The sequence below is a fragment of the Gadus macrocephalus genome, chromosome 14, assembly GCF_031168955.1.
Source record: "Gadus macrocephalus chromosome 14, ASM3116895v1".
In the NCBI taxonomy this organism is placed as follows: domain Eukaryota; kingdom Metazoa; phylum Chordata; class Actinopteri; order Gadiformes; family Gadidae; genus Gadus; species Gadus macrocephalus.
The window spans coordinates 6,170,454-6,191,880 of NC_082395.1; the positions used below are offsets into that span (position 1 = coordinate 6,170,454).

Here is a 21,427-nt window from a genome sequence, read left to right on the forward strand (position 1 = left end):
CCCCATGTTGTATTTCTTTCGCGACATACGTAGCCTTTTTTCCGGCAAGCAGAAAAGACAGCGTCACAACAGATAGCGAGAGACATAGGCGAACAACATGGACCCAAACACGACGATCCTGCGAGTGAAGAGAAAGCGGGGAACGGATCCCGCCGACGCTCTGTTGTTGGCTTGCAAGCGCATCCGACCAGAGAGCTCGCAGACCCCGGGGGAAACGGTTCCGGAGCCCGGTGAAGCCGAGGTGGACAACACGGTCTTCAAACTCGTGGCGACTGTAGCGACCCAGGTGAGCAGGAGGGAGGCCCCTTGGTTCAGAAAACGCCATCACGTCGTTAGCTTTAGGAAGAGATTCATGGCGTTGTTTGGAGAAGACCATGATACGTTTAAACGGTTTACAAATGTTTGAGCACATGGACGCCTTTTTACGCCGTTCGTGGCCCACCCTGTTTAAAGTCTCATTGTGCTGGGTGGCGGACTCTTTAGCTAGCGTTCATAAGAGCTAACGCTGTTAGCCTTTCTCATTAGCCCTTTTCCTTCTGTAGAGAGCTTTTTCTTTTTAGATGTCGACATTCCGGTCCTCAATGAATAAAGTAGATTCCTAAATATCTATCTATATATGTATAGATATATATATTACATTTTTTTTACATTTTACCAAACCTTTAAAATGGACACAGATGAAAGAACAAAGCTAAACAAAGCTCAATTATTGAGTTTTCTAAGAAATGAACATATTTTTTTATCCGTCATTATTCAATGCAACTGATTATATATACACATGTAGGTTAATTATTTAGAAAACGCAAACACTTCATATATATTTTTATACTACAGTCAGATGAGGTTGTCTGATTGGCTGACGATGCTGTCATCAATTTGTATTTGGTAACCTGGATCTTGAGACCTGTATACCTGACCTGTGCCTTTTTATTACTGTTGAATACATATAATTGGCCTTATATCATTTACGACGTAACAATATTGATGCGATGTCAACAATATGTTGCATTCACAGAAATTCAAGAAATATTCGAAACTGTGTGATAACACATTAATGTTATTCAAATGTTCAAAATAAGAATAAATAGTCGGGCAGGAGGCCTAACGTGTCACCGTGTGACTCCTCCCAGGATGCACCGGTCCAGGCCCAGGTGCGCGAGGCGCTGGCCCGCCCCCGCGTGGCCCACGCCCTGCGGCCCTCTGCCACCAGCTCTCAGCGCGTCGTCGGAGACCTGCGCAGTGCCAAGTGGAGCACGCGAAGGGAGGAGCGCTACCGCATCCTCTCCAGCCACCGCGCCGGACTGTCGGCCGCAGAGGGGCGGCCCGCAGAGCCCGTGGGCCGCGGGGACGAAGTCGACGCTGCCGCCACCGCCGACGGCGAGGAGCTGAAGGAGAAGGCCTGGGCTCTGGGGAAGCTGCAGGTGGTGGACCTGCTGTGTGAGCATGAGGAGGACCAGGGGAAGCCGGACAAGGTGAGCTCTAGGGAGGATGCCACTGGGCCTGCTTCTGTATTTTACTTTCTCTATCCTGTCAGTGTTTTCTGACGCGAAGGAGATGTTGTAATAGAGTCCATAGGGTGTCTTAACCTAGTCACCCTTTGGTGTCTGAATTGGATTATTCGCGGATCCATCCATCCAAAAAATTACTGGTGATATTCGACTCCCTCCCTGAATTACTTTTGTGTGTTAGGCTTGGGCAATATGAAGGTATACCAGGGTGTTTATGTTTATGTATTTTGCCCAAGTTTGACGTGTAATTTTTCAGACTGAGAAGGGCTTGTTTTCCACTAATAAGTGGCCAACCTCAAAACTGAAAGTGGGATTTATAGCAGTATAGCGCTGCTGTGGTAATATTTTCAAAATAATCACCCATCTCATCAGGTGTTTATGTAGTTTGAATGTCATTTGAAAGTTATTTTTATGTAAGAAAGACACTCGTAGTCAACCGCTATTCATGCTCTGACTTAAGCACTCTGACGCGGTGGCCTTAAAACAAGATCAGGGGTATGAGCCCTGTGTGCTTACCTGCCGTGGAGAAGGGGCCTCCAAGAAAAACTGTCTGGCAGTAGCACTCCTTTCAAGAGCCATTCAGTACGTTTACATGACAATCAAGAAAGATGAATTATTGGCTTAGTCCAACTATGACTGGATTATTAAGATGCATGTATACACCTTAGTCGGACTATAATCGAATCGAGTTACTCATAGTCGTATTAAGACGCCTAGATTATTCGAATTAAGAGTGCATGTAACGGATTGGATTGCATGGACTCGGATTTTGCGTTCTGCGCATGCTCGAGGTTTTTCCCGGGGGCCTTGATCCGGAAGTATAAGGAAACGATAGTCATGTTGTTGTCGCCGTTGGAAAACGAGAGACGGCAATTTATTTTAAAAGGTAAGACGAGGATGGAGGAAGCCAGTGTCGTGCCAATGTAGTTACCCCTTATAAGAAGTGTATAATCAACATGCATTCAGTACACACTACGCTTCTATTACGAGAGTAGCGTATGTGTGTGCGCGAGAATGGCAGTGTGTGAGTGACTTCAGCGAGTGAGTGGACGAGCGAGGAGAGCGAGCGGTTGCGTGTGTCAGTTTAGTGAATGATTGTGTCTTTGCAAACTAGGGCTGGCCCGAATGCCATTTATCAGGCATTGAATACTCGTTGGTTTTTCCGAGCGAGTATTCGAATAATCGTTCCATAAAAACACACCATCGAAAACAACGTTAATAATCCCTATATACTCCCTGGAACCGATTTTGACAGTATCTGCATTTTTCTTGAAGATTTAATAGCTTTTGAACGTTAATTAGTAGGCCTAAGTAAGTTGGAGTTCCTTACTTTTTCCCCGTGAAAGCGACCAGCTGTAGTTCCGTTCCAAATCAGCTGTCCTCTCAGTCATCTCAGCCCTTACGGGAGCATGTATTAATTAAGGACATAGACTATCGTTCTTGGATCTCAGGGTGGGTTTATTTATTGCATAAAGACCCCAAAAATAAGCACAAGTTCCAAGCTGGATAAAAAAAGCTTCTGTAAGGACTACAATCGCACCAATGGCCGTTAGCCGTAGCAATGGCCGTTAGTTCCCGAAGCCGACAACGGCATTTTTTTTTTACTACTTACGGATCAAAAGTTATTCAATAATTTATTAACCTACACACGTGTGGTGTGCTGTACAGTAGCTCGGGCTCAGATAGTTTTAGTTATTATCAAGTAGGGGTGTAACGGTACATGTATTTGTACCGAACCGTCACGGTACAGGCACTTCGGAGTGGTTACAAAGGTGTACCGCGGTACGTAAATGTGGCGTACATAGCGTTCACATCTCATATGTTGACTACAAACCATGTAAGCAGTGTTGTAAATAAACGTCCAAAGCTTTTCAAATCTTATTTGGAGTTTTATTGGTCCTTAAGGTGCAATGTAAACAATGTACAAGTAATTAAGGTGCAAAGTCAAACCGGAGAAGTGATTCCGGAAATGAATTTGTGGACCAATCACAGCCCTTGCCGTCTCCGTTGCGTCGACCAATAGGTCCACGGCGTCGACGGATAGTTAAAAAATATTGGATGCTCTCCGGCTATGGAGAGGGCTCTCCGTGAATGTTGGTCATCAACAAGGTTGTAAAGTAGTAACTTCGGGCACATCTGTCAAAATATTTTTTTTTTTTACGATCTTTATTCATTCATTGCGCCGCAGCCAAACTGACGGGGATATTCTCTGATATTATGAATCTTAAAGACTGCGTCAGGTTCTCCGACTCTCTGGTACTTCAGCAACTAATAAAGACTCGTAGTGAGGGTTATCTCGGCCATGGTGGAGAAGGAATTGGGGTAAGGAACTTTGGCTTTGACTCTCTGAAGACCATGTTTAAACACGACATAGAGGAGAAAGGGATTGTTGCCGTATGCGGGACAGCTGTCGGTTCACTTCGGGTCAATTTCTCCGACGCTCCATTGTTCCGTCTTCTCGGTCGTATGCGGACTCCTCCGGCTGGACTCCTCCTGCTGCTCCGCCGGTGGAGGAGTCCGCATACGACCGAGAGGACGGAACAATGGAGCATCGGAGAAATGGACCCAAAGTGAACTGACAGCTGTCTACTGAAAACATCTTTCTCGAATGCTACAGCCGCCTGAGTTTGTTCTTGCTAGTGACGTAAAGAGGTCAACCGGTGGCTCTATTCATACTTTGCACTTGAAGTCACGAAGACTGGCTGGCGGGCAAGAACAACGTTCTCTAGCAACTTAGTAACTTAATCAAGGATCTGCCAGGACGTTGCCAGTTTTACCATACGAACGAAAGTTGGTATTTTGAGGTAAATGATATGCCAGATAATTGCTGTGCGATTGGATGTATTAACTGCAGAGGAGTGAAGCCGGGGTTAGGTTTTTACCGGATCCCATCCGAAAAGGAGAAACTGTATTATTGTCGATAAGATTAGAATTTGCCATAAGTAATATTTAAATGCACATTATAATTAAGATTATTTCAAAATGAAAATAACCCTCCCTCTGCCATCATGGGGAAAGCCAGTGTTGCCCGATTGAGTGGGAAATCTGGCCCAATCTGGCAACACTGGCGGAGGCGTCACTAAACGATCCTAAGCAGTTTTATTTCAGAGTGCAGCAAAAAGCTCCGCTGCGCTGGTACGGCAGAAATGCTTGAGAAAATGTAACGTGTGTCGACGCTACCACATTACTTGGTCAATAAAAGAGCTACCGTATTTTCCGCACTATAAGCCGCACTGGCCTATAAGCCGCAGGTGTTTTAATGTTTAATTACCATTAAGGCTGGCCTGAATGCCATTTTTCAGACTTAAAATACTCGTTGGTTTTTCCGAGCGAATATTCGAATACTCGTTCCAGTAAAAAACACCATCAAAAACAACATAAATTATCCCTATATACTCCCTGGAACCGATTTTGACAGTATCTGCATATTTGTTGAAGATTCAATAGCTTTTGAACGTTAATTAGTAGGCCTAAGTAGGTTGAAGTTCCTTACTTTTTTCCCCATGAAAGCGAACAGCTGTTACTCCGTTCCAAATCAGCTGTCCTCTGCCATCTCAGCCCTTACGGGAGCTTTTCAATTCATCCTGGAACGTGCATCTTTTCAGGGAATTTGTACAATAACAACAAATGCTGAATATTGATTGCCTTATGTGTCCATACCAATCTATTATATTGACCGGGTATTCCCAAGACGGCCACGCTCTCGAGCAAGCCAGTCACAGATGATTGGCACAGCGCTGTACAGCGAACGTAAACAAACCACTAAGCTAATGTTAGCATTTCGCTAAGCATTACTTTTCCTCTCGAGATCCCTACGTCAGGTACATAAAAAAAAAAAGAACAAAGCTCAGAATACTGATTTAAGCTTCGAATAATAATTTTGCGAACGAGAATTCGAATATTCGAAAAATTCGGGCCAGCCCTACTCTTTTGTTGTTGTTGTTGTTGTTGTTTACCTGTTTGGCGTGTCTCCCTCCCAGAACGTGTCGCCGGACCCGGAGGTCATCCTCTGCAACAACATGAAGATGCTCCGGGAGCGCCTGAGCGTGTCCGGCGCGGGCCTGGGGGCGGAGCACCGCGAGCAGGAGAACGACTACGTCTACGACCTCTACTACCAGGAGACGGCTCAGGCCGGCTGGATCCAGGACATCCTGTCCGTCCGGGCCTACGCCGACGAGGGAGAGCTGGTGTGTGGACGGACGGGTGGACGGACACGGACGGACGGGTGGATGGATGGGCGGATGGATGGCTAGTTGGAATGATGGACGAGTGGATGGCTTGCTAGCTGGACGGAGGGATGGACAGGCGGGTGGTTGAGTGGTGAATTTGGTGCCATCTGGAATGAGTGGAGTGAGTGTCCCGAGTATTTGAGTTCATAAAACAGTTATGGTCTGTTTTTAAACCGTATTAAAAAAATAATGTAAACTGGAATTACTAGGCATCTTTAAGCCTTCCTTGAGGCCACTGGCATCACTAACCCCATTCAGAGTAATGCCTTCAAAAAGTCAATTAACAATGTTTATTAATCCATGGACTAACATAACATCACCTTGAGAGGGTATTAATACTACATCACACTATGCCAGAGGTTGGATTATGTACCCTTTAAAATTTGACTGTTGGATTTCTATCCCCTCCCCCCCCTGAAAGCACCTGCTCTAACCAGACCACACGGTTATCTGCTCGGCTGAAGCGTCGATTCAAAACCCCAGTGGTTTCGGTTTCACGGCGTGGTGGGGAACGTGAAGCCGATGCCGCTAAACTGACTTCCTTCCTCCCCAGGTGCCCGACCTGGTGGTCAACGAGGAGCAGGTGTACGAAGACGAGGATGATGAGAACGAAGAGGGCAACTGGAGGAACGACTACCCGGACAGCGACAACGACGGTGACAGCGATCGAGAGGAGCGCTACGTTGGTATGTTGGGTTCGGCTCGGCTCGGCTCACTTCCCCATGTGGCTGATTGTGTGGTATTAGGCTGACGGGTTAATGAAACGTACGTGAAGTAGCAGACGGTTGTGTAAATTCAAGTGTCTGCTTATGACAAAACAGAGAACATTGAAGGTCATTACTAGCTGAATCAGACAACCAGTCTGAAGTGGAAAAACCCATCTTGGGATGACGAAGGGTCCACTTCCTCTGCCCGACCACAAGCATTAGATTCCAAGTCACAAGTCTGTTTGATTTAGTGCACCAACGAGGCTGGTAGCGGTCGTCATTTCGGCAGATGATGTTTACAACAGTTGTTTTAGTGAAGCCAGGAGAGACGGTCACACCGGTCGCCTCAGCAGACCGGTGTGGTCCGTTCTTTCCTCTCGGGCCATGCACTGCGTGTCGGGGCCCTGGGTCACCCGGAGTGCTTGTGGTATTTCTAGGGTACTGGGAGGAGGAACACTCCTACAGCAGTAGGAGCTGGGAGAACTACCAGAGGCAGGTGCTGCGGGAGCTCGGCGGGCATGGCGACAAACAAGACGAAGACGACGACGAAGACGACGACAAGTGTGACTCTAATTGATCGCAGTGTGTGCCTGCCACCCCCCTCCCCCCCTCCGTTTCCATCAGTGGATGTTCCTGGCACCTTTTCTTCTGAAATAACACCTTTTCTGCTCTTTTTGTGAATGACCATTGCCCGACATAGCGAGCGATGTGTAGCACTTTGATTGTTGGAAAATGTAACTTGAAAAACGAAAAAGCCAAATGAAGTACTGTAGGAAAGTGTCCTGAGCAACGTTGTATGCCAGAAACCGATGTTTGCAGAACTACCACTTTTAATGACCTGCATGCAAAAGAGGGTGACAGTTACACGCTACATGACGATGATAGAAGTTGAGCAGTTGGAAGAGCAATGCATTTTATTTAACAACCTGACCGGCTATACATTTCCCTCTTCTACACCGAGGGATAAAGAGTAAGGGTGTTATTTCAAAGAAAGGGTCCACAGTGTCTTAAATGTATGGTGGAGTGAAATTTGTGTGTGTGATTTGTGTGTGAAGTTGAAGTGTGTTAGATTTGTTGCACATTAGCGTGGTATGCCTTGTATGCTTTGTGCAGTTAAACACTTAAGTTAGTGAGAAGTCATGGGCAACGCCTGTTTGCGGTTTAAGGTTTTGTGCATGGTGGTGTGTGTGTGTGTGTGTATAAATGTAAGCGTGGGGTAGGTTGTGCACTTATGAAAGTGTGGTGCAGTTTATTTTTAACATTCCCTTTGTTCATGATTGGGTTGCTCTCTGAATGCTTGTTGGATTAAATAACTTTTTTTTGTAAATATGTAGATGTGTATAAAAACAAAGCTTTCAAAATAAACGTAAAACATTTGAACTTGTCAATGTTAATCTTTGGATACATCTGCTTAAAATATGATTTACCAATTCAAATTCTACATAGGTGCCTTAAATTATTGAAAGTTGGCTCAGAATGTTTTTCAGTCCAAAGTGAAGAAATTAAAATTTGAATAGGCGGAACTATAGGGGAACGTAATAATGATCCAAACAAGGATGGATTAAAGTTGGTTTAATTGCATTAGCTTACATACAATTGTAGTAGATAACAGAGTGAAGCCAAACAAGATTGCAGTATTTAAAGTATGCTAAATAATATACATCAGTGTGGTTGGTGCCTGAGTAAACCAAGGTGATTTATGAATCACAAATCCCTTTTATATTAACTTCAATATTTAACATTTTAAAAAGGTACAAAGAACTAATTTCAGAAGGGTAAGAAAAGCTGGAGAACATATTTTGCCTATATTACATGGCTGGAATCAATGAAAATATCCATTCATCCTGTCCTTCATTGTCTAGGAAGCCGTATATAGCATCCTGAACCCTTTTCAATGAATTACTTTATCTGATAAACGTGCCTTCCATCTCAACATATTCATACACCACACACGATGCACACTATCTAAAATCGAAATGGTCTCGATTGTAAAGTCAAATGCATACATTTCCAAAAAAATGTATATATAATTGAGTTGTTGCCCGACCCTTGATCATATTTGTCATGATTGAATAGCACTGAACAGGCCACGAGTGGCATACACGAGTCAAATGCATATTCTTCGGCAGATGTGATACAAAAAATATCTAACTTAAAATTGTCAGTTATATTATTACTAAAATATAGGATAATATGATAGGCACATAATAAAAGGGAGTGTACACAATTACCGTATAATTTGTAAACATCCATTTAATCAAGTACGAAGAATTCAGCATAGTTGACAGAAAATAAGTATAGTAGTAACTAGAGCTGTCAGTTAAACGCGTTATTAACGGCGTTAACGCAAACCAATTTTAACGGCGTTAAAAGAATTATCGCGCGATTAACGCAATTATTTTATAAAAAAATAAAATAAAAACAAAGAAGCAGTAGCCTGACTGCTCTGTTCAAATGAAATTTGTTCAAAGCAGTCGTTTAATTGCACTATAGGCTATTTTTTTGTATCGTCCTGTTTTGATCAGTATATGCCAATGTTGTTATCAATAAAAAATCATTTGCACAAGGCAAGCCGATGCACTTCACCATGTTGATAAGAGAATTAAAATGAGAAAAATTATGGGACAAAAAAATCAAGGGATATTTAGCATAGAAAAATAATTTGCGATTAATCGTGAGTTAACTATGACATTAATGCGATTAATCACGATTAAATATTTTAATCGCTTGACAGCTCTAGTAGTAACTTCTCCCCTTTTGGTTGTTCATCTCTGATGCCAGAGGCGGTAAATGTAGTACAGTGACGTGGTCAAGTAGTTTTACAGTGTATGAAATGTATAGGCGCTAATCAGTTTTGTCCAGCTCTGTGAGCACACAGAAACATGAATATTGGGTGAAATGGGTGACCGAGTCTGAAATGAGAGAGAGAGAGAGAAAAGTCATTACACAAATATGCGTTCTTAATTATATCCATCTATAATAACATTGTCTGCTGGGTAAAAGTTTGGCGCATGATATAAACAAGTAAACAATACCCCATGTGATACATTTGTTCTATTTACAGTTAGTGGGTTTAGTGTTGGGTTGCAAATATTGACAGTATAGAAATCACACTTCAATAAACATCTACGGATTCCGAGCGGAGTATCGAAAGTCAGTTGATGTTGTGAGGGTGATCATTATGAAGTTAATGATTTATTTAAAATCAACATGTAGATGACGTTGACACCCACCTGGTGCGATGGCGGCTATTTAAAACAAGTTTAAATTGGCCGTCATATTCATTCCCATTTAAGTAGTTCCAAAGAACACTACCACTTCAACATAATGCTACCGTCAAGCCAAATCGTGTAAACTTACGCAGCAGTTTGCTGATGAAGGCCGGACGTTTGGATACAGGCAGGTGGATCCCTATAAAGTAGACGGGCACTCCCGATAGAGCGATCCCAATGCCAATCAAAGAATTGATGGTGTCACAGTAGAGCGGAACCGCCACCAGGAAGACTGAGCACATACAGAACACAACCGGGTACAGCAAGGACAACTGCAGGAGAGAGGAGCAAAGGTCAAAGTTATGTATAAAAGCAATCACTTATCACTCATATACGTACCAATAAAGATTGTTGTTGGAGTTTAATCATTTAGATTCTAGAAAATGTCCTCTAGTTCCCATCTGAGTGTATAAGAGATGTTAAAGTGATGACATGACTAATATTTTCTTCATCATTAGATCAAACATAACTGATATGAAATAAATACACGTTTTTGGCAAAATAATGGTTGAGATGGCTTGGCAAAGGCAGTATCGGTCAAAATGACCTCGGATCACATGTTACACGTTCTGTCCACTAGGGGGGCACCTTGAGCGGCCGGGGCCTGTCAGGCTCCTTCCAGCGGAGGTAGAGCTGCCCTGCGATGGACAAGCCCATGAAGAACCAGTAGCTGAAGCTGTAGTAGTTGATGAGCTGAAACACGTCCTTCACCGTCAGGTAGACTAGCGCCATGACACACTAAGGACCACACAGGAACAGGAGAGACGTCAACGACTGAAACGTTTCGTTTTTTATGTCGATTTACGACTCAAGAGATTAAATAGTTATTTAGAAGAAGATAAGTAATAGCCTAGGTAAAGATTGACAATGACATGAACGTCGCGATTGAACAAGAATGCATTGTAAATATGTATTCACCTTACATCCTACTTTAACTCTAGTAAATATTTAAGACCGAGACAGCCCGTGCTAATGTCATAATAACTTCACTGCATACAAGGACCTTGATTTAATCGGCTATACATGACATTTGATCATTAAACCCTTTGACGAGGTGAATGTAGGCTGGCTGCGGAGGACCCCTGTACACACAGGTCGATCGTCTTACATTGAAGAGCAGCGCGGGGACGGGAGTGAATCTCTCCGCGTGGATCATGGACAGAGCGTCAGGCAGGTGGCCCTCACGCGCCCCCACAAAGAACAACCTGGCCAGATGAGAATCGAATCAATGAGAAGAATGTATTGAAATATTATCAAGACAATAGGAACCAAATACTAAAACATACATGTTAGAAATATAAAGATTATTAGAAGCTATTGAAGCAAAAATAATATGGAGGTGCAGTGAAACAGCAAGTTCTTGCAAACAAATAACACAATTCATTCAAATAATCAAATGCGCTTTAAAAAAGTGTGGCGCAACCCCTGCAGCACAGCCCCAAAGTTCATGTGTGATCATGTGACAGTAAAATAGGATGGTCTAAATCCGATTTTGTGTGCGAGTGTGCTTGTGTCTATGCGTTCCCTGTGTGTGTATGTGTGAGTGTGTACCACCACTAGACCTTGAGATACTCTGCATTGCTCACGTGTGGTTTCAATTGTTCTGAGCTCATTTCATGGAAGACCAGGACAACACTGTACGGTACGGCCATCAGACAAAGAGCCCACCAAATAACAGATGGATATGCCTGAGAATCCCAGTGCGGTTATGGTTACAAGCACATTATCCCGTTCACCTTCGTCTTTATGCCATGTCTTAGCTTGGTTTAATTTAGCATTTGATTGTGAAGATGAGGTTGCATTATGCTTAGCTAAGCTATGATACTCTTATTATTATTTTTTTACCAATTCCTAGGCGGATTTATTGAAGCACTTCTGGAACGCAACACATTTGCACAGAGACGACAACACTGGGGGCAGGTCCTCTTTATCTTCATGGCATTAAGGGGTTGTGTGAAGACAGACCAGCTCCTTCCTCAGGAAAGGTGAACTCTTCTACAGGCCTAATGATTATTAGTTCAGTTCAGTCCGTTTATTACACTGTGAAATCCAGGACAGCAGCCAGGAACTGGTGGTCCAGCCATGTGTGTAACATATTGGCGGTCATTAAGCATGACAGCATGTTTTATTCAGTTTGGTTGTTTTTGCAATGGTCACCCTCACCAAGTTACCTCTAACTGCCTATTGGAAGACATGCATTTAAAATCAACAAGTCCCTTTGTGTAAACACATCTGCAATGCTAAATGGTAATGTCTAACGCCTAGGCCCACAGCCAGCAGCTATAGATGGTTCAAAGGCCTGTATTACATTTGCTTTCAGACCAGGTCACGTTGCAAGATACTGCCCTAATGGCTGCTAAATTAGGATTCATAGTTTTGCCTTCTTTAGTATGTGATGGATTGTATGAAGTAGTTTACTGCTGCATAGGAGTCTGTGCCACATCCTATAGAGATGATTTTGCATGTTGCTCAATGCTTGCATCCTGTGTGTGGTTTCTAGATTTACTCTTGATGTCTTATTTCTGCCCGTGACTCATCGTCTTATATCTTCTAAGGGATCAATAAAGTTTCCTTATTACTTTCAGCTGAAGATTTGAGAGAAGATGGAAATGCAGCAGACTCTTGGTCAAGGTGCAAAGAATCAGTTGAGCACTGTGATTAAATATTTACTTAAATCTATTTCCCGAGAATATCCAAAATGACTGTTTACTTAGTTAAAATAACTCTAGTCTTCGGATAAAGAAACACCTATGTACTTGGCAGCAAACCTTTTTGAAAAATACAACATTTGATGATACCTATAGCCCGTTACTAGATTTGGGGTATTTGAACGCTTCATAAATATACATTACATATTTTTCTAAGGTCTTTTGGGTTTATCTGGTTGCTAGAACTGCAGGGAAAAGTGTTTTTATAATGTTTTAATCTTTCATAATGAGGTTGAGGGAAGTTGGATGCAGACTATTTTCTTCTCTTAAATTAATCTGTTAATCTGTAAGAGTGAAAGGCATTTGTGTTGGGTGTGTTTTTTGTAGCATGCCAGTAGAATTTGATCTTTCAAATGGGAAACAAAAGTGCTTTAACAAACAAGCACTCAAGTAATATCAATAGAAAATAACTTTCAGCTTGCCTTCATCTTTGAAACATTGGTGTGACATTGTTTCTGAAATTGTTTTGCTCTCAGGCGGTACCAGGTTTGTAGCCATACTTGTAGCATGCCCTGTAAATGAAACAAAAACCCTTTGAGACCCTCCCAATGGGGTTCCTACACAGTTTAACCCATTCACGCCTTTTCCAAAAATGTAAAAAGGATAGGACCAATCAGCGCTCGGGGGAAGGAATATCAGTTCATTACGAACAAGCCCCCCCATTAAAAAATTATAATGGAGGTGCCCAAAAACCTAGGGTGAAGGTGTGTTTACCTGGAGGCAGCGATGATAGAGGCGTTGAGACCTCCGTAGCAGGACAGGGCTACAGCAATGGGGATGATCCAGCTCATCACCCCTAGAGTTTGGTCGGCAAACGTCTGGTCGACAACAACAAAACCCCATCCCTTAGTCAGCATTGGAGTCTCATTTCAGATATTAGCTTTAACAGAGGAAGAGTTGGTTTGCCAAGCATCTTTTTTTCCACGTTACTTTGACTTATTAGATTTACTTGCATATGTGAATTTGACGTAAAAATAGCAGATATTTACGTTAAATTATATAAAAGCTATATAGAGTACATGCCTCTTTTTTGATGATATACATGTTCCAGCAAAATATGTAATGTATGTGTGCACACACAAATATAAACTCCATACTGACCACAGCCACAGCATCGCTAGCCAGTATAGCGCTCATGTCCAGAACAGTGTAATAAGCTATGTTGGTCAGGATATAGATGACGGTGACTATAGGCATGGAGATGGCGATTGCCAGGGGCAGATTCCTGTGAGACGCACATGTGATCCTTTAGTTGATGTTGCATTTGGAGGGACGCCTAAGAAGTACGACAAACAAACGTTACCCTTATGCTGACGGTGTGGGAAGATGTGCACCTTTCAGGGTTCTTGATCTCCTCGGTCACAAAGTTGAGGGTGTCCCAGCCCGAGTAGGAGAACAGGGCAGAGTAGAGGGCCAGGGCGATATCGCCTGGGTCTTTGGAGGAACCCTCGAAGGAGGACTCAAAGTTGGCCGTGTAACCTGGTGGTGGCACAAAAATTAGACACAGAAATTAAGAAAATCTGAAAACAGCTGTATAGGTCATGAGATACAAAATAAAAATGAAGATACTCCAATTATGACGGTATATCCAATATTTGTCTAAATCTATTCTTCTATTTGACCAGCCTACATATAGGCTGTGCAAATGGCAGAATGGAGGAACGAGACACAGGTAGGAACACGAGAGCCGGTCAGAAAGGTAAGCAGTTAGCACCCAGAAATGTTAGCGGGAATCATTGCGTTTAATCAGGGACCCCAGCCATCCTTGCCACAATCACATGCAATACCATGTGTTAAACCAAGCCAGGTTGAGCCCATATTTGCATCTTATCCCAACTTTTAAAAGCTTTGTACTTTTAAATTAAGATTCTGACCAGGATCAATCCTTATCACTACTGTTCAACACACTACATCACAATTCTTCTAAAATGAACTTTTCACAATCAATATTCTCAATAAATAAAAAACACACACACACACAGGTCCTTCTGTGTGGCTTCCCCCTCCCCTGAGAATTGCTTTTGTTTGCTATTGCTATTATAAACTTATGTGTGTATATATATATATATATATATATATACACACACAGACACACACACACAGACACACACACACACAGATGGAGGCTTCTCCATTGAGAAGAGGGAGGACAATCCTCCCTAACATTGTTGAGAATAAAGAAAGTAGATTGCCCTGACTACTGCAATGAATTAATGCCCTTAAATATGTCTACTTTAATGCCTTTGAATATACAATGTTCGTTTCCCTGGGTAAAGGGACATTAGCACCCCCTATTGCCTATTGACAATTACTTCAGGGAGGAAGGTCCTCCCTCAGCCTCCGTTGACTCCCATTCATTTACCCGAAAGTACTGGCGGCCGGTGAATAACATGGGTTTCAATCATGGTTTCAATGGGAGAGGCGGAAAGTCCTCCTCTGAGTGGGTGTGACCGGCTTCTGATTCGCGCAAAAATCTATTCGGGCTGCGCTATGAACCAATAAGCAGGATCCCGGGCTGGTGGGGAGTGTTGCCAGATTGGGCAGATTTCCCAGCCAATTGGGCTCCTTTTAACCACATTAGGCTGGAAATATTATAATTGGGTGGGAAATCTGCCAAATCTGGCAACGCTGTCGATAACAAACCCGCTCTGCCTGCATTGCCGATCTCAGAGACGCAAAGCAGGTGAAATCATCTGGAGGATATGCGAATAAAGTGTACAATGGAAACATTGGAAACAGAGGACATTGTTCATGTTTAATTACAAAGCATTCCATTCATTGACAGTGCTAAGTTAGCGACCAAAGAAAAAGGTAGACCACTTCGCAAAATCGAGATCACCAAAAGCAATGGCAACGTCAGTGTTGTGGGTGCTACATGGTTTGCTAGGTATTCATGGCTTACTGGTAGTATTACTAGCAATCGACTGTATTGCTGGCCCTGTTTGCTAATGAATAATGGCAAATCTCCAACGTGGGCTGTTCATGGTTTCACTGATGTGAAAAATCTTGACGAGTGTCAAGTTAAGGTTGGTGCTGCAATACGACATTCCTTGCTAGGCACCAAGCCTTATTGCCTATAGATCAGGTTGTTTGAAATAATGTTCTCGTTCTTTTACTAGTTTGCTACTCTGACCGTTCTGTTTGATTTTGTGGAAAGGGTTCATGATTCAGAGCATGATGCATTTTAAATGGCATCACTTTTGAGTCTTTTCTTAAAACAATTTTCACTGAAAATAAACATAGCTAAATTACAACCAATAACTTCAGTCATTGAGGGCAAAAATAGGCCCAGATTTTGTTATTTATTTTTTACAAATCAAGAGTAGGCCTGATTTGACTAATGGGCTTGGCATCCTTTCCTTCTGCCCTTGTAGTCCATTTCAAAGACATGCTTCCCAACAGCTTTCAAATTACAGTGACCCCCCTGGTGGCTTTGTATCAATTTTATTCACATAATTATCCCTCCCTACTATTTTGTAGTTCACCAAAACCCCCTTGAAACAACTTGAGTCTCATATTCTTATGCCACCATACACCAACAGTGCATGCAGGCCAATGGCAACCAAGCGCGCAGTCCTTCCTCCCTCATTTTAAAAACCGCCACTGACACACACACACACACACACACACACACACACACACACACACACACACACACACACACACACACACACACACACACACACACACACACACACACACACACACACACACACACACACACACACACACACACACACTTCCCCTCTACCCCAATGTGTGACATTTTGTGAACTCCCCGTCTAAAGGTTTGGGGTTTGTACCACAATGTCCAGCTCACATGAAGGCCTCCCTATGCATGACACAAATGATGGCGACAAGTAAAGAGGTAGTTTAATTAACGGCAAGATGAATTTGGAAAAAAAAAGCATGCTATGCTAAATGTATCTATGTAATGATGACTGAAAGTTGTGATGTCTTCAAGGGGGAGAAGAAAAACCAAAACATACATTCAACATTTTTTACATATTGTCTCTGGAAAAAGTAAGTGAAGGTGAATGGCGCTGTCACGTTAAAATTGTACCGGGGGAGAAAATTGTACCGGCCTACGTCATCAGTTGTTGACAAATTCCAAACCTGCCTGGCAACAGACGACGCGATCGTCTGTTGCCTGGCAACGGGCGATCGCGTCGAATGACGTAGGAAGGTTCTTGAACATTCGCGAACTTTCATGCTCGTTCATTGCACTCCTTCATTGAGCGTGACAAGACAGGTTTTTGAAACCTGCTTCAAACACTCAGTTTACTAGCTAAATTCGATTAAACAATTCAATACAATACAAATATAAAGTAAAAACAAGCGTTATCTAGCGATCCGTTATTATGTTATTTGGTGTTCGGCAACATAAGTGCGAATGGTTTTTGAAACCTGCTTTAAACACTCAGTTTACTAGCTAAATTCGATTAAACAATTCAATACAATACAAATATAAAGTAAAAACAAGTGTTATCTAGCGATCCGTTATCTGTATTATGTTATTTCGTCTTTGGAAACATGAGCCGAATGTTTTTTGAAACCTGCCCGGCAACGGACAACCCAATCAAATCAGTTGTCAAGTTGTCAACAACAGATGACGTAGGCCGGTACAATTTTCGCCCCCGGTGCAATTTTAACGTGACAGCGCCAGTATGGGCCAGGGACTGTATGGGTGAACAAATGAATGACGGTTGGACTTGCTCACCCTGGCCCAACTTGACGATGCCAGTGATGATGATGAGAATGAGGGCTGCCACCTTAGCGTAGGTGAAGATGTCCTGTACCCGAGTGCCCCACTTCACGTAGGCTGCGTTGATGAAGGTCAGTAAGCCTGAGGAAGGAGGAAGCACACAATGAGATGTTCTGTAGTAGAGATATGTATCGTTCTCAATGGTGACTTAAGAATGTCAAGTCTAGTTGAACTGTTTGTGTTGTGCATCTTTTATTCGTTCATGTTTAATTTCAGATTTGTACTCTGAAGACAGCCTACCTAAGATCCTTACGTTTACAAATACACCTCCTCATTAATGTGCAGTGTATTGTTAGCTGATGTAATTGGGGTATTTATCACTCATACTACTACTACTACACTTACAGTGCTACCCCAACAAAGATGCATAGATGCAATGAGTCAGGACTCAAACCCAATAACTAATACATGAAACCTGGAAGCATTCACAACACTCAACCACATGTGCTCTTAAGACTATGGAATATAATGTACTGTTCACTACAACCAGTCTACTGGTAGCCGATATAAAATCCACCAGAACATTACATAAGCTAACGGTACCAACTACCCAAGAAAAAGTACACCCAAATATGCACTTAATTTAAGTAAACTTAGTATACTTCCATGTGCCTTGAAAGAGGATTGTAATCAAAATGCTCTCGATACAAACTAATGCCTTAAAAAAAAAACATTCATGAATTGCCTTGTTTGGAACTTTAAAAAGAAACAAGTAATCCTTGGGTTGAACGCCGCCGTTGCCCGCCACTTACAGATGCACGCCGCCGCGATGAGCCTCGAGGCGGCGTAGGGCGGCTCGCAGGTGGGGAACAGCGGCTGCACCAGGTAGTTGGCGAAGGTGATGGCGATGACGGCCTGGCCAGTGGGCTCGATGATGAGCAGCGACGTCCACAGCCGGATGAACGCCACGAAGCCGCCGAAGGCCTCCAGGATGTAGGCGTAGGACGCGCCCGACTTGGTGATGGTGGTGCCCAGCTCGGCGTAGCAGAGGGCCCCCACCACGGAGAACAGGCCGCCCATGGCCCAGATGACCAGGGAGAGGCCGTACGACGAGCTGTAGATCAGCACGCCCTTGGGGGACACGAAGATGCCCGAGCCGATCATGTTGCCCACGATGAGGCTGACGCCGTTGAGCAGGGAGATGTCTTTTTTCAGCTGCATACTCTCCTTGGGGGGCTCCTGGGGCCCCAGGGTAGCGGAGGGCTCCGGCGGGGGCTCTGCGTCCTTCCCCATGGCTAGCTGATCCTCCTGCTGCCGTGGGGAGGGGGGGGGGGAGGAGCGGTTAGGACTAGTAGACTACTGGATCAACTAGTAGACCAACTACTAGGACACACGTTGGACCGACCACTAGATCGAGGACAGAGGAGAAGAGGAGCTGTTTGTAGTACATCTTATAGCGTGTCTAGTCCGAACAGCTTCTACTAGACCGGTAAATACACCGACCACTAGGCGGACTAGGAGACTACTATACCGACTTCTAAATCGGCAGGTAGACCGACTACAATACCGGCTAGTAGACCCATGGATAGATCAGATAGTACACTAACTACTATACCGGCTAGTAGACCCATGGATAGATCAGATAGTACACTAACTACTATACCGGCTAGTAGACCTATGACAATACCAGATAGTAGACCAACTACTAGACTGGCTAGTAGACCAACTATTTGACTGGCTAATAGACCAATGACTAGACCAGATAGTATAACAACTACTAGACTGGCTAGTAGACCAATGACTAGACCAGATAGTAGACCAACTACTAGACTGGCTAGTAGACCAATGAATAGACCAGAGAGTAGACCAGATAGTAGACAAACTACTATACCGGCTAGACCCATGACTGGACCGGATAGTAGACTAACTACTGTACCGGCTAGTAAACGGGCTCCTAGACTAGTGGTCCACTAATGTTGTTCACCCTGGGTAGACTAGTTAAGAACATGAAGGCAAAAAAGGTGGCACAGAACAAGAGAAAAGGGGGGTTATCCATGGGTGGCTTTTATATCTTTTCCCTTAGTGTAACAGAGAGAAACTGATGGTGCCACGTCTGTGATAATCCAGCAATTTCAACCCTGGTTGTTGGAGCCACGGGTTCCAGACCCGTTGTGGGGCCCTACACTTGGCATGCTAGTGCGAGCGTGGCAGGGGCTGGAGGTGGAGGGACCGTGTTAGAGGATAGAGGCCCTGGTGGGAACTGGGAAGAGGCCTGCCAGAAACGAGGTCAGGGTCACAGGGCTGTTCGAAATGAGCCTCCGATATATAAGAAGGGCGGATGCCGCGTAGGCAATGAGGTTAGGTCAAGATGTGCAGGGTGCATCATAGGACAGGGAGGAACACGTTGTTCTGTAAGCAACGTGTACGCAAGATTGTGGATTTTTGTTTTCCCTTGTAGTTCCTCAAGGTATTGGTATTGGAACAACTGATCTTGGTCTATCGCACAAATTAGAAAAGTACCACAAACCCCAAGAACATGTGATTCGCAAAGATAAGTTAAAAGAAAATATAAAAGTGAGCGGAAAGCGTTCTTAATGTAGGGCACTTCTGTGGCTCATCCAAAGTTTGTAGTGACCTTATAAATTCCTCTGTAGGCCTTTGAGCTTAGAGGTAGTCACAACTAACGTTTGCTTTTACTCAGGACTTGAGAGCCATTCCATACCTCACTAAGAAATAAAAGGGCTAGGCCTACAACGAAAAAACAAGTAGGCCTTCACTAGTAATTTAATAACACTGCACTCATAAATGGTTTAAATTAGCAATACAAGTGTATGTGGTTGTGTCATCGTCGACCCAAGACAAGCACGTCATCTGTTCAAGACACGAGCGGGAAGCCCAGTTGTAGTGGTAATGCAACCGGCCAAATATAGTACAGTGGAAAAACGCCAATTGTTAAGCATCAAATCATGTCCAAATCTTGCAGACATTTCTAGATTGACGGCCTTGGTGACGTCATTAGTCTGATGACAACTGTGAGAAAGACTACACGTGGGTCTGGACTCTGGAGATAAAATAACTGATCAGCTGAATCAGCCTCAACGCTGGGCTTCCCCTGTCATCCTAAACCCGGAGGCGAGCTCGGGTTATTGTTTGCATGTGTGCGTAATTGTTTGCATATTTGTGTCATAAGCGTGTTAATCCAAAAGACCAGGCAGATCGTTTGATAGCCTAAAAGAAACCGACCCGCAGCACCACTGATCCCGCCGCCATCACTCCGGCAGGTGTCTCTTCTCTACTCATTAGTAGGTACTCAAGTGTAGACCGTCCTGTCCCTCTAAAAATGAATGCTGGACCATTTCAGAAAAAGTAATAGTAGGCCTATCAGTGGGCTGTTCGCTCCGGAAAATAGGATCAAAATGCCGTCGTTGCTTGGGTCGGATGTATGATCCAATATCCTACATCTTGTGGGTAGCTGAGCTTCTGTCTTTAGTCCCCTTTATCCATCTGATTTAAAAACCTGGTGGTGCACGTCCGCTGCAGAATACGTGAACTCATTCTCAGGCATCCTCTTTGTCTCATATCAGCCGCTCCAAAACCTCCTGCTTATATTGAGCATAAACATATACAAATGTGAAGTCTCTTCCTGGCCATCAGCATCAATTGTTCGGTTGTGTTAAAGATATCCTACCTTATTTTCGTTTGTGGTGGTCGTCTACCGGTACTGGCAGCCAGCCAACACGGAGGGGAAGAGACTAGTATGCGGCATCTTGCAGAGCGTCAACAACTAGACTTCACCGGCGCAGCCCCTTCAGAGTCACGTGATCCCCACCATTACCTTTCTCGATACAGGTCTGGGGTGCTGTCAGAGGAGGAAGGTGTCTCAGTGTTGATTCGAAGTCAGAAGTAAAATGAACGGGTTCATCTGGTGGGCTTTGGGAAACCAGAAGCAGGATTTAAGGAATCAGCCATTGGAACCAACCAGCCGTTTGAAGCCCTGCAGGAGCCACCCCTCGCCTCAAGTTCATTCAGGTGTCACTACAATGTGTTGCAATCACAACAGGCCTTCTAGGGACCATGTGAAACGTTATACAAACGGAAAAACAGAGAAACAGAAAGAGGACCGAATTGTGCTTTCGACTAGAATAATAGCCAAAGTTTCAATTATATGCTGTATAGCCTACCAAATAGATGTGTTGTCTATTTAAATTCTAATGAAAAAAAAAAATAGTTTTTGTTTATTATTATTTGTCACTTGTAACAACTAGGCATAGCAAACAGTATGCATATATAACAAACTT

The 21,427-nt window shown here is 43.6% G+C and overlaps 2 protein-coding genes across 2 annotated transcripts; one reads left to right on the forward strand and one right to left on the reverse strand.

Annotated features, from left to right (window-relative positions):
- The first annotated feature begins 35 nt into the window (after positions 1-35).
- slc7a6os (solute carrier family 7 member 6 opposite strand) lies at positions 36-7,828 on the forward strand. Its single transcript, XM_060071762.1, has 5 exons — positions 36-286; positions 1,131-1,472; positions 5,489-5,695; positions 6,291-6,423; positions 6,882-7,828. Exons 1-5 carry the CDS (start codon positions 98-100, stop codon positions 7,019-7,021), a joined length of 1,011 nt encoding a protein of 336 aa, XP_059927745.1. The 5' UTR covers positions 36-97; the 3' UTR covers positions 7,022-7,828.
- Positions 7,131-21,137, reverse strand: slc7a6 (solute carrier family 7 member 6). Its single transcript, XM_060071761.1, has 11 exons — positions 20,818-21,137; positions 17,942-18,440; positions 17,145-17,270; positions 13,759-13,903; positions 13,526-13,649; positions 13,139-13,242; positions 10,825-10,921; positions 10,305-10,454; positions 9,805-9,988; positions 9,182-9,356; positions 7,131-8,742 (listed from the first exon to the last, which is right to left on the reverse strand). Exons 2-10 carry the CDS (start codon positions 18,420-18,422, stop codon positions 9,289-9,291), a joined length of 1,479 nt encoding a protein of 492 aa, XP_059927744.1. The 5' UTR covers positions 18,423-18,440; positions 20,818-21,137; the 3' UTR covers positions 7,131-8,742; positions 9,182-9,288.
- Positions 21,138-21,427: the final 290 nt, after the last annotated feature.

Coding starts and splice junctions, on each gene's coding strand:
- slc7a6os (XM_060071762.1), top strand. CDS start 98: ATGGACCCAAACACGACGATCCTGCGAGTGAAGAGAAAGCGGGGAACG. Junction 287..1,130: donor TGGCGACTGTAGCGACCCAG/GTGAGCAGGAGG, acceptor GACTCCTCCCAG/GATGCACCGGTCCAGGCCCA. Junction 5,696..6,290: donor ACGCCGACGAGGGAGAGCTG/GTGTGTGGACGG, acceptor CTTCCTCCCCAG/GTGCCCGACCTGGTGGTCAA.
- slc7a6 (XM_060071761.1), bottom strand. CDS start 18,422: ATGGGGAAGGACGCAGAGCCCCCGCCGGAGCCCTCCGCTACCCTGGGG. Junction 17,271..17,941: donor CATCGCGGCGGCGTGCATCT/GTAAGTGGCGGG, acceptor CTCCTTCCTCAG/GCTTACTGACCTTCATCAAC. Junction 9,357..9,804: donor CTTCATCAGCAAACTGCTGC/GTAAGTTTACAC, acceptor CTCTCATTTCAG/ACTCGGTCACCCATTTCACC.